The 13,629-nt window shown below is 41.4% G+C and overlaps 1 protein-coding gene across 1 annotated transcript in view; it reads left to right on the top strand.

Moving 5' to 3' along the window:
* Positions 1–2,386, top strand: part of tagapb (T cell activation RhoGTPase activating protein b) — a 30,222-nt gene extending 27,836 nt beyond the window's left edge. Inside the window, exon 14 of the mRNA XM_033991346.2 lies at positions 225–2,386. Within this exon, the coding sequence (XP_033847237.1) occupies positions 225–1,279 (1,055 nt within the window). The 3' untranslated portion in view covers positions 1,280–2,386. The remainder of the gene's footprint in view (positions 1–224) is intronic.
* The last annotated feature ends 11,243 nt before the right edge of the window (positions 2,387–13,629 follow it).

Genomic DNA, 13,629 nt, shown 5'->3' with positions numbered 1-13,629 from the left:
TTTGTGCACATTTGAGCAACCTTTAATCACTTATTTTTCAAGGCTTTTTTTTTTTTTTTTTAGAATATTGCGATTTAAAATGTCCAAATTATGATGAGTGTCATAGATTAAAACTATACAGTATAGCAAACATGAGCACAATGGGCCTTCTTTAAAATCTTCTTTAAAAATTGTCCCATTCCTTTCTGCATACACAGTCACTAATGTATTATAATGTTCCTCAGATTCTGCGTCCTCTCAACATCACGACTCGGCCTATGACAGCACAGACCCTGATGGAGACATAGAGCAGGCTGACAGTACCACAGGAGACAGTGAAAGCCCCCGGAACTTCTCCTCTCTCTCCAACATCACTCAGGAATCGTCCTCTCCTCTGACTTGCAAAGCATCCGTCACCCGCCGCTGCTCTGAACCCATCCTCTGCCTGTCTGCAGACTCACCCGGGCTCCGATGGCATGCCTGGAGTCGTGATGACTGCTCCATGGCCACTCGCTTCTTCCGTGAGCAACCACTGATAAAGCAATCCTCCGACGATGCCATTTTGAGCCGCAGGATAAACCCCTCTTTCTCCCAAGACAACATGGAAGCCTTGCTTTGCCATTCGACCAATCGCACCCGAGAGTGCTCCTGCTCCTCCCTGGACAGTGCCGCGTCCAACCAATCGGAAGGCTCAGTTTTTACAAGCTCGCCTATGGGGTCCCCGACTTGTCTGAGAAAACCAAGCTCCACACAATTCAACCAGGAAAAGCTAGAGGATAAAAAACGCTCCATGAAAGTCCTCCTCAGAGCCAGGAGTTTTAATCGGATCAGTCTGAAGAGGGCAGATCTGCAAAGCGAAAGTACGTACCCATGTGAGACACTCCAAGAGGACTTACAGAGTGAAGCTACATCCCCTAAACCTCGTCCACTCTCAGCCATAGAAGTATTCAAACACATAGACAGCCGTCTATTGTGCGAGCCCCCATCTTACCAACAAGCAGTTCAAAACATAGGGCTACCCCCCGAGTACAGAGCCATGACAGTTCAGGATGCCATTCAGCTGGACAGAAGGTCGCGCCCATCGTCGGTCAACTACGACTGGCCGACAGCCGGGCATGTGGTGAGGGAGAGGGTGGGCATGGACGTGGGACTGGAGAGGGTGGAGAGGGTGGAGAGGGTGGACAGGAGACCCAGAGCTATGTCAGAATCTGTACCAGCAGGGCGTTCAGATGCACTGCTCCGGAGATGCAGCCATCCCCTCTTCGAAGAATTTTCGTATGCAAAGGAGTCCTACGTTTGAGCAAAAGTTTGGACAGAATGTGAAATCAGCTGAAACAAATATGGAACATATTAGTTTTTTCTTGTGTCCAAATATTATTATTGCACTTCAGCTCAAATGAAGGCAGTGTCAGCTGTGGTACAAAGACTGAACTCTAGACCAAACTAGGACAGACCTAGACTGAATCCAGTCTAAACCAAGACTTAGCCAGGTCTAAACCATGGCTTAAGCTCACACATCCTTACACATTTTACTATTCCTTGCATTGTTCTGACAGACTGACAGATAAGTGCATACATTTGCTCTATGCTGCAAAAAAGAGAAATCTCTGTAAATTAAAATGTCTTAAAATCAGAATATTAATCAGGTGTTGAGTAGTTTTTAGAGATATAGATTGTATAAATAAGCTCTATGCACAGCAGCATGCTAGTAAGCCCACTGTGTCTCAAAGCTAACAGTCACTTTTATTAAAATAAAAAAAACATAAAATAAATCTATTAAAATTCAATTAATTAATGATTAATTAAAATAAAGATTGTACAATTATTGTTATATGTGGAATACTTCAGTTTGTGGTGCTGTTTTAATACTTATTTTCGTATTCACGTATTCACGTATTCATTTTATTTGTAAAGTGTTTCACATGTTGTCAGTGACCTGTCCACTGTCTGACCCTAATCCCCTAACCTCTGACCCCTGACCCCTAACCCACCTGCAGCTCCCTGTCCACTGTCTGACCCTAACCTCCTAACCTCTGACCCCTGACCCCTAGCCCACCTGCAGCTCCCTCTCCACTGCCTCATCTTTAAATATTTATTTATTTTAGCGTGACTCTACAAAAACCTCATAGAGATACAATCGGACAGGAAGTAGTGATGCTAACAGTGAGGTTAGCGGGCGCTGTGTGCAAAGAGCCTATTGATTGAGAATTATAGTAATGTGAAATCCTGTAAAATGTTCCTTTTTGCTCTGTTTTTGGACCTCATATGTCTTGTGTGGTCTCTAAGCTATGGCCATTATATGCTATTGTACAGTTTGTGTTTTCATTTCTTTGTAAATAGCACACTTTTTCTCCTCACTACACTCAGGCACTTTGACACATTTGTTTTGCCATGCTTGAATAAAGTCCAGTAGAAGTAACTATGCTTGTGTCATTTGTCATGCACATGCCATTCTGAACACGGGGAAGCAGGAAAAGAAAGCAATAAAACAGCTCCATTTTGCTGTGGGTTCAGGGCCGTGATGTGGAGTCAGTTTGAGTTGAGTGTTTTCAATTGCATGTGTTGCATAACAGCAGAGGGCCTATAGACAGCACACAGTGTTCTGACAGACAGACAGAGGAAACCAAATCACATGCTTTTTCTCTGAATTGCACTTCCTTCATGCCACCTCTCCTTCCTCTGTGCACAACGTTCACAGTCTCTTTCCTCTTTAAGAATGGCACGTCTTGATAAATCCAAATTGCATAAATAAATAAACTCTTATGCCCTGTAGGTCTGTCACAATAACACATTTTAAAAATTGATATATTGCTGAAGTAAATATAGATGATAAACGATAATATTGAAACAAATTTATGCCAGTGACACAAAAACCCAAGAGCAGATTTTTACCACACACCATTCTAAATGCACAGAATTGTTTAAAAAAACATTAGCTGCAATAAATAATAATGTAGTACTTTTTTACATCTGTAATTAGTTACTGAAGTTATTACTGTATTTTCCGGACTATAAGTCGCACTTCTTGTTCATAGTTTGTCCGAGGGTGCGACTTATACTCAGATGCGACTTATGTGTAAAATGATTAAAATATATAATTTCACATCATAGTTATTGCCACACTGACAACTGCGCGTGGGCACTCTAGGCTTGTGTACCAATATGACAGCCATGCAGAAGAGGGGCTTCATCTACTTCTGGAGCAGGGGGAGTTGTTCACAAGCAACACTGAGGATGAAGAATTCAATGGATTTAGTGATTTGGAGTGAGATCGAGAGTAAACTTGTTAGCTTGTTTTTATGCTTTAGTTATGTGATTAACTGTTAATATCTTACGTTACCATACCAGACCCGTATTCAGTTCTGTCTGTGCTTCATGTAGCTGAATAAATGTGTTATGTAACGGTTGATTATACATGTTACAGTTCACGTGTTTGAACAATAGATGGTGCTGGTGTTTTTATCACCAGTAAGAAAATTGACTTGACTCATTTTCTTTTGTACATTTTAAATCTAATTTCCCCTTATTTATTTCCCCTTCATTTATAAGACCATAAAGATAATATTTTTTCATTTGGAACAATATTGTAAATGTTTAATTTAAGGTCATGAAAACTACACTACCATTTCAGCCTTTACGCTAATGTAAAGTCTTACCTGACAGAGCACTATTTAAGAAACAATTAAAAAGGATAATATATAATTTTGGGTTCACCAGTTTGTTTACTACCAGGCCAAAGTGGTATGTATATTTTCCATGTGTTCATGTGCAGTTTTGTGTGTAGATATAATATGAGTCAGAGCTTATGTTATATTTGATGTTTTTGCTAGTTCTACAGTGTGAACTGTGATGAAGAAGTAAGACCACAGTAAACATCAGTGAAGAGACCTCTTGTGTGTCTCGTGTTTGTGGACAAGGCCACATATATTATGTTAGCATAGTTGTCTGATTAACTGTTAATATCTCACATAAACATACCGGACACGTGTTCAGTTCGTTATCTATGTTGTTATGTTAGCATGCTGTACTGCTTTTCAGCCTGTTGTTCTCTATTTTATGGTTATTATTAACTTGCATTTAAAATTAAAATGTCTGTTCTTGGTCTCGGATTTTGTAAAAATGAATTCTCCAAAAAATGTGACTTATATGTTTTTTTCTTCATTATTACACATTTTTATGCTGGTGCAACTTAGGCCGTAAAATACGGTAATTCAACCTTTTACGGTTCATTTATAACCAAATATTCCCCAACATATATGAAAACATATGCACGATAAATATTCACCTAAAAATATATTGTTCCACCTATCATATATAGATCGATAAGACAATATAGTGATAGTCGTGACAGGCCTCATGCCCTGCTGGGTCCTTTCACACCATTTCACACAAGTTTCAAGTTTCACACTTGAATTAGCCGACAATACTTAGAGATTTTTTTTAGGTATCTGTACTTAAGTCAGTTTTAAAGTGGATACTTTTTAATTTTACTTTACTAAATTTGAGAGCCGGTATCTGTATTTTGTACTCCAGTTCCACTGGACTAAAAACTTTTTTTTTTTTTTTTATTTTTTATATATTGCTGTTTGAGAGTTGCTGAAAAGGCTTTATTTTTTATCAACTTCATAATTTGAGCAAACAAAAATGTACAAAAAAAACAACAACCCAAAAAACAAACACCCAGAAAATGACAATGGACTCATGAACTAAATTCAGCACAAGTCACTACATTTGAATCTTTATTATAGATCTCAAAATCAGCAACAAATACTTTTGCTTTTTACTCTTTAAGCACATTTTCAATTTCCTTCTTTAATATTTTTACATAAATATTTTTCAAGTGATATCGTTACTTTTACTTGAGTATTTTTTGCTCTTGTATCCATACTTTTATCTAGGTAACAAAATCCACCACTGGCAGGTTTTATGTTTTTTTTTTTCCCTGCCAGATGGGTAGAAACCCCTTTGCTGGAACATATTATATTGTATATTACATTATGGTGTTGGGCATGGAGAAGCTGAAAAGACTGGTGCTTCTACTGCTGCAGTGACTTGAAATATAGCAAGACAAGTGAAGCTCTCAGAGAAGACATCCTGCACACATAAACAATGGTCAAAGCAAAACCAGATGAGATGAGGCCAGGTCGGGGAAAGGATATTGGCACCACAGTGACATTTAATATACTATACTAAATAATATAAAATCATTCACACAAGGAGGATAATCTTTTCACAATATGTGCCTCTTCTCACATCGATCTGTTGTTGACCAAAGACCTCAGTAATCATTTGTTGCTCTTAAAGTTACTTTAAGGCAGGGTTATTAAGCTGGGATCCTTCCATATCTTAGGGTTATGGAATGTCATTTCATAAACACAAAGTCAGGGGCACAAACACATTTTATTAGTCCAAAGAGGAGGCTGGCAATATATTTCTTCACAGTTCAATGATCTTTGCTATTGCAACACTCCTATATCCTGATAGAAATGCATGGATATTTGTGTTTTGGAGGATTTCTGTCAAAACCATAGACTGTTAATATAGATGGACATAGCCAATCTTTTAGCTGCCACATTCCAAATAGGAAGTGAGCATGGGTGTGCATCTGACTCCATCAACTCTGGCTCCAGTTCCCGTTACATTGAAAAGCTGTCACCCTTCTCTCCAAAACTGCTGCTGTCAGACTCGTTATTTTTACTCTACATGATCCTGCTGTTTTATTTAGCTATTGTGTCTGTAAATCAAGATATGAACATGAAAAACAGACAAATCAGGTGCCTTCTTGAAGTCCCTCCTGCTAGAAAGCAGAAAGTCTACAGGAGGTCCATCACCTAGGGAGATGTACCGAAATAAAGATATTATGATCCCATGAATTTTCTGATTAAATCAGTATCTAACTTCCAGATTTATTAAGCAAAATGGACCAAATTTAACCACATCATAGCTCTTTCCCTTCTCATTAACTCTGTCAAAGTTGTATTTGGAGTGATCCATGCATCTTTGAGCAATCTTTAATTGTATTTTCAAGACGCCATATTGCTGTTCAACTTCAGTTTTCACGGCTCTTATTTCGTTCTTTTTAATTTTCTTAATGAGTGAAACACGTAGAATTCAGCAGCATTGCTTAGTCATTGGAGATGTCGACTCTTTGTAGTGACTCTTTGTTAAAATATCAAAAGTCAGCACAAAAAATCCAAATTATAACATAATGGTCCATGGGTGTCATAGATCGTAACTATACAGCACACACACACAATAGGGCTGATTTAAAGTAGTATTAGTGATGAAATCCAGTTTTTGTGCTTCAGTATATTTTTATTGTTTATGTTATACAGTCACATGTCATACAGCCTGGACGCCTCCCTAGGGAGGTGTTCTGGGCATGTCCCACCGGGAGGAGGCCCCAGGGAAGACCCAGGACACGCTGGAGGGACTATGACTCTCGGCTGGCCTGGGAACGCCTTGGGGTACCACCGGAGGAGCTGGAGGACGTGTCCGGGGTGAGGGAAGTCTGGGAGTCCCTGCTTAGACTGCTGCCCCCGCGACCCGGCCACGGATAAGTGGAAGAAAATGGATGGATGGATGTTATACAGTGGGGCAAAAAAGTATTTAGTCAGCCACAAATTGTGCAAGTTCTCCCACCTAAAAAGATGAGAGAGGCCTGTAATTTTCAACTATGAGAGACAGAATGGGGGGAGAGAATCCAGGAAATCACATTGTCTGATTTTTAATGAATTAATTGGTAAATTCCTTGGTAAAAAATTATTTGGTCACCTACAAACAAGCAAGATTTCTGGCTCTAACAGACCTGTAACTTCTTCTTTAAGAGGCTCCTCGACTCATTACCTGTATTAATGGCACCTGTTTGAACTTGTTATCAGTATAAAAGACACCTGTCCACAACCTCAAACAGTCAGACTCCAAACTTCACTATGGACAAGACCAAAGAGCTGTCAAAGAAACCACAAACAAAACTGTAGACCTGCACCAGGCTGGAAAGACTGAATCTGCAATAGGTAAGCAGCCTGGTGTGAAGAAATTAACTGTGGGAGCAATTATTAGAAAATGGAAGACAAGACCCCTGATAATCTCCCTCAATCTGGGGCTCCACGCAAGATCTCACCCCATGGGGTCAAAATTATCACAAGAACAGTGAGAAAAAATCCCAGAACCACACGGGGTGAATGACCTGCAGAGAGCTGGGACCAAAATAACAAAAGCACCATCAGTAACACACTAGGCTGCCAGGGACCCAAATCCTGCAGTGCCTGACATGTCTCCCCACTCTAATGTAACATCTCTGTAAAGTGACTTAAGTATTGCACATACGTGTAGATGAATGACACATGTTCAGTGTTAACAGTGTTCATTGTACAGTCTGACAGCAGCAGGAAGGAAAGACCTGTGAAACCTCTCCTTCACACAGCGAGGGTGAATCAGTCTGTCACTGAAGCTGCTCTCCAGGGCAGACAGAGCGTCCTGCAGGGGGGTGAGACTCATGGCGGGATTTTTATTTTTTTTCTCATTCTGTCTCTCATAGTTGAAGTGTACCTATGATGAAAATTACAAGCCTCTCATCTTTTTAAGTAGACAACTTGCACAATTGGTGGCAGACTAAATACTTTTTTGTGCCACTGTATATGTTTATAATGTGGTCCTTAGCACTGAAGGGTATATCAAGTAATAAAGCTTCTTCTGCATATATATATATATATATATATATATATATATATATATATATATATATATATATATATATATATATAATCAAAACACTGAATTCATATTTTTGTTTAAATAAAGCTTGTCAGGTGCATTACATGTACATATGTTGGCTTAAACACGGTTTCAATACTTTAGCACTGAATTAATTTATTCCCTTTAAAGGCAGGATTGTGTGTTCTGAATAATGTGAGGTAGTTGGGTGCTTTGCAGAAACTCCTTTTTACAGAGATAACGCAGCTATAGGAGACTCAAGGCCAAAAAACAGACTGGTACAGTTGGGGATGTCTGAGAGAAGTGAACGAGGCCGGAAGGAGAAACCAAGGCGTCAACCTTTTTCAACATAATATTTGCATATTCATGTTGTATTTTAAATTTGGGTCAAGGGAAAGGTAGGCAGTCAGAGCACCTGGCTTAAGTCCTGCATACGTAGACTGTTAGGGACACCAGTCTGACCCCAGAGCTCTGTATTAGGATTGTATTTGTTAGGAGAATACATTTTTGTGATTTGAACCGATCGAATCCATGCGTAATTTTTGATAGAACATGCCTAACAGCATTTATACCAATTTCAGCACTAACTTTATCCCTTTGTTATTAGATTGTAATGTGTGAGCTACTGCATGCCCGGAACACCTCGCTAGGGAGGCATCCAGGAGGCATCCTGAACAGATGCACGAGCCACCTCAACTGGCTCCTCTTGACGTGTAGGAGTAGCAGCTCTACTCCGAGCTCCTCCTATGTGACCGAGCTCCTCACCCTATCCCTAATGGTGTGCCTGGCCACGCTACGGAGGAAACCCATTTCGGCCGCTTGTATCCGTGATCTTGTCCTTTCGGTCATTACCCAGAGTTCATGACCATAGGTGAGGGTAGGAACGTAGATTGACCGGTAAATCAAGAGCTTTGCCTTTCAACTCAGCTCCTTTTTTACCACAATGGACCGATACAGCGACCTTATCACTGCAGACACTGCATCCTTCCCTCACTCAAGACCCTGAGATACTTCAACTCCTCCACTTGAGGCAGAGACTCACCACCCACCCAAAGAGGGCAAGCCACCTTTTTCCGGTCGAGAACCATGGCCTCAGATTTGGAGGAGCTGATTCTCATCTCAGCCGCTTCACACTCGGCTGCAAACCGTGCCAGTGCCTGCAGCAGGTCCTGAAGCCATCATCGAGCCAGGACCTGCAAACAGCAGAGATGAAATCCTGTGGTTCCCAAACCAGACCCCCTCCAGTCCCTGGCTGAGCCTAGAAATTCTGTCCATAAATATAATGAACAGAACTGGTGACAAAGAGCAGCCCTGGTGGAATCCAACATGCACAGGGAACAGGTCTGACCCCATACTCAAAACATATGTGGACTGGTTGGGTAAACTCCCATGAACCCTCGAGGACCCGATGGAGAGTGTACAGCTGGTCCAGTGTTCCACGACCAGGATGAAAACCACACTGCTCCTCCTGAATCCGAGGTTGTGTTGTTGTTTTTTTTCTGTATATTTTGTTTGGTTCAAGCCAGGACTCAGAACCTTCAGGCAGGATGGATGCCACCATGAACATGTTTGTACTTTTTACTTTTTACTTTTCAGTCCAGTTAAAAATGTAGAGTAGAAAAACGGAGCACTGTTCTCAGATGTAGAGTAGTTATCTATTGTAACATTTGCTGAAGTAAAGTACAGGTACCACCTATAAACACATTTAAGTACAGTATGTTAGAGAAATTTCATTTCTGTGGTATATTGGTTTCTCTCACAGTACTTTTACTTTGGTACTTTGTTAATTTCTACCACTGTAGTCTGTGCAACCTCATCTGGAACTGATGTTAGCTCACTACCTACTGGCAGTAGTAGGAAATACCATGAAAAAACCCACAGCTCGACATTAAGCGATGTGGCCCAGCATGCTAATATAAGAACATACACTCACCTAAAGGATTATTAGGAACTCCTGTTCAATTTCTTCTTAATGCAATTATCTAATCAACCAATCACATGGCAGTTGTTTCAATGCATTTAGGGATATGGTCCTGGTCAAGACAATCTCCTGAACTCCAAACTGAATGTCAGAATGGGAAAGAAAGGTGATTTAAGCAATTTTGAGCATGGCATGGTTGTTGGTGCCAGACCTGAGTATTTCACAATCTGCTCAGTTACTGGGATTTTCACGCACAACCATTTCTAGGGTTTACAAAGAATGGTGTGAAAAGGGAAAAACATCCAGTATGCAGCAGTCCTGTGGGCGAAAAGGCCTTGTTGATGCTAGAGGTCAGAGGAGAATGGGCCGAGTGATTCAAACTGATAGAAGAGCAACTTTGACTGAAATAACCACTCGTTACAACCGAGGAATACAGCAAAGCATTTGTGAAGCCACAACATGCACAACCTTGAGGCGGATGGGCTACAACAGCAGAAGACCCCACCGGGTACCACTCATCTCCACTACAAATAGGAAAAAGAGGCTACAATTTTCACGAGCTCACCAAAATTGTACAGTTGAAGACTGGAAAAATGTTGCCTGGTCTGATGATTCTCGATTTCTGTTGAGACATTCAAATGGTAGAGTCAGAATTTGGCGCAAACAGAATGAGAACATGGATCCATCATGCCTTGTTACCACTGTGCAGGCTGGTGGTGGTGGTGTAAAGGTGTGGGAGATGTTTTCTTGGCACACTTTAGGTCCCTTAGTGCCAAATGGGCATCGTTTAAATGCCACGGGCTACCGGAACATTGTTTCTGACCATGTCCATCCCTTCATGACCACCATGTTCCCAACCTCTGATGCTTCCAGCAGGACCATGTCATAAAGCTTGAATCATTTCAAATTGGTTTCTTGAACATGACAATGAGTTCACTGTACTACAATGGCCCCCACAGTCACCAGATCTCAACCCGAAAGAGCATCTTTGGGATGTGGTGGAATGGGAGCTTCGTGCCCTGGATGTGCATCCCACAAATCTCCATCAACTGCAAGATGCTCCTATCAATATGGGCCAACAATTCTAAAGAATGAATCAGCACCTTGTTGAATCAATGCCATGTAGAATTAAGGCAGTTCTGAAGGCGAAAGGGGGTCAAAAACCGTAACAGTATGGTGTTCCTAATAATCCGTCAGGTGAGTGTATAATGGACTTAATTTAATGTTACAATCCTGGGAATCCTTAAAAAGGATTTATGAAAGGATTCTGTCAGCAGGATTCTCTCTCTGTCCTTTAGTCATTATTTTAGGTTCAATAAGGCAAGGCAAGGCAAGTTTATTTGTATAGCACAATTCGTACACAAGGTAATTCAAAGTGCTTTACAGAATAAGAAAGACATTAAAATCACATATCTGTCACGATGCCTGTTTTGCCTGTCCTCCTGTGTCCTCTCCCCCTCCCCTACCTGTCTGCCTGGAGCTGGGAGGAGTCCCTGACTCCTCCTGCACGCACCTGGAGCGCATCACCGCAATCACCGTCACCTGCTGTCGAGTATTTGAGGGCTCGGCAGACTACACTCGGAGCCAGATTGTCCGCGTGTAAACATGCCTGTTCTCCCGCTTGTTCCTGCTCCTGCCTCTGCGCGCCAGCTCCGGTAAAGTTTTTTTTATTTATTTATTTATTTATTTAAAAAAGGGGACAATGCACATTAATAAACATTACAAAAAAAAATAATGTAAATGTGCCCGAGTTAGCTGACTAGAGCTAATTTTCATCAGTTGTCCCCAGGCCAGATGTATCAAGGCAACCTACAATTAAGAAAACATTTCAACATTCAAAGATAAGAATTAAACATAATGAAAGACAATATAATGTGGACAAATTAAAAATATATACAATTACAAATACCTATTTACAATTAATGCTCACAGGACTGAGTTTCCACAAGCCATTTTTTGGCATTCTTTTTAAATGAAAAGAATGATGGAGACACTCTAATGGCTTCGGGCTCTGTGTTCCACTGCTGGGAGGCTTTGACTGAGAAAACCGCCTGACTAAAGGCTGATCTTCTGTGAGGAATAACACAGTCTGCCCTCGCTGCTCCTCTGGTCACTCGGCCCTCACTAGATCTAAACTTTACGAAATCACCCAGTGACGGTGGGGCAGTGCCATGTTTGATTTTATAGACCAAACAGATGTTTTTAAATTTAACCAAATGATTCCAATTTAGCAAATTGTATTTTTGTAGAATGTGACAGTGATGATATCTGTAATGTTTTTTATCCAATGCATACACTCACCTACGTTCACCCTTTGTCTTCGCCTCCTGTCCCGTCTGGGTTCCCGGCTCGTCTCCCGTCCTCTGCCTTGGCTCTCACCTGTTGGATTATTCCTGCTCGGCCTCTCCTGGTCCTGTTCCAGGTCCCGTCGTGTCCCGGTTCTGGCTATCTCCGCTCCTGCTCCGGTTCTGGTCTGTCCTACCTTGTCCCATCCTGCACCCGCCCGCTCTGCCTCCTGCACCTTGCCCCCAGTTGTGACTATTACTACTGACTTTGAATCCCGCACCTTGTAAATAAAACACTGTAAATCTGTCTCGAGATCTGCATCCTTTGGTCCGCACCTACACCCATCGTTACGACAAAATCAAAACATAAATAATCACCCAATCTGCAACTCTCTCACCCACTCGTTTGCACCCTTTAAAAACTCCCTCTCACACTCTTTAAACACTGTCTTGCTCAGTTTAAGAACTTTCCCATTACTATACAAAACTTTCCTGTCACTTCTCAAATACTTTCCTGTCACTTTACAATGTCTAATCAAAGTTCGTCAGTCCATGTTTCTTTTGTCATCATAAAATTACCATTAAAGGAGAAGAGTGCAGAATAAAAACCTTTCAGTCGTATGCACAGCTAAACAGAACCGTTTTGAGCCTGGATTTAAACATTGTCAAAGTAGAGGCCTGTCTCACATCTTCAGGAAGACTGTTCCAAGTTTTAGCTGCATAAAACTGAAACGCTGATTCCCCATGTTTAGTCCTGACTCTGGGCACCAAGCAGGAGGCCGGTCCCTGAAGTCCTCAAATTGCGAGATGGTTCATATGGCACCAAACATGTCAAAGATATACTTTGGACCTAGGCCATGGAGAGACTTATACACAAGCAGAGCTGCTTTAAAGTCTGTTCTTTGAGCTACAGGAAGCCAATGCAGAGACCTGAGCACAGGACTTATGTGCTCGTACTTCCTGGTTCTAGTCAGGACCCAAGCAGCAGCATTCTGGATGTACTGCAGCTGTGTTAAGGCTCGTTTGGAGAGGCCAGTGAGCAGGCTGTTACAGTAGTCTAACCTACTGGAGACAAATGCATGGACAAGTCTCTCTAAGTCTGGCTTTGACAGTATACCTTTGATTTTTGCAATGTTCTTTAGGTGGTAAAAAGTTGTTATTGATTTGATGTGGCTGTTAAAGTTTAAGTCTGAGTCCATTGTTACCCCTAGATTTCTAGCCTGATTTGAAGGTTTTAGAGAGAGAGACTGGAGGTGACTGCTGACACTTTCTCTATGTTTCTGTGGGCCAAAGATGATGACTTCAGTCTTGTCTGAGTTTAGCTGGAGAAAGTTGTTTTGCATCCACACACTGATCTGTTGGATGCAGTGGCAGAGTGAATCCACTGGTCCATATTCACCTGCTGCTAGTGAGACATAGATCTGAGTGTCATCTGCATAGTTGTGGTAAGACACATTATTGCTGCGTATTAACTGGCCTAACGGCAGCATGTAGAGATTGAACAGCAGGGGTCCCAGGATTGAACCCTGGGGCACCCCACAGGTCAGGGACATTTTATCTGATATACATTTTCCAATTTCAACAAAGTACTCCCTGTTTTCTAAATAGGACTTGAACCAGTTTAGTGCCGTACCAGAGATGCCCACCCAGTCCCCTAGTCTCTGTAAGAGGATCCCATGATCAACAGTGTCAAAAGCAGCACTCAGATCTAACAGGATCAAGACTGAG

Source organism: Periophthalmus magnuspinnatus, chromosome 24, assembly GCF_009829125.3.
Source record: "Periophthalmus magnuspinnatus isolate fPerMag1 chromosome 24, fPerMag1.2.pri, whole genome shotgun sequence".
NCBI classification, from domain to species: domain Eukaryota; kingdom Metazoa; phylum Chordata; class Actinopteri; order Gobiiformes; family Gobiidae; genus Periophthalmus; species Periophthalmus magnuspinnatus.
Note: the sequence above shows the minus strand (reverse complement) of the source record. Positions and strands in the feature narration are given on the sequence as shown.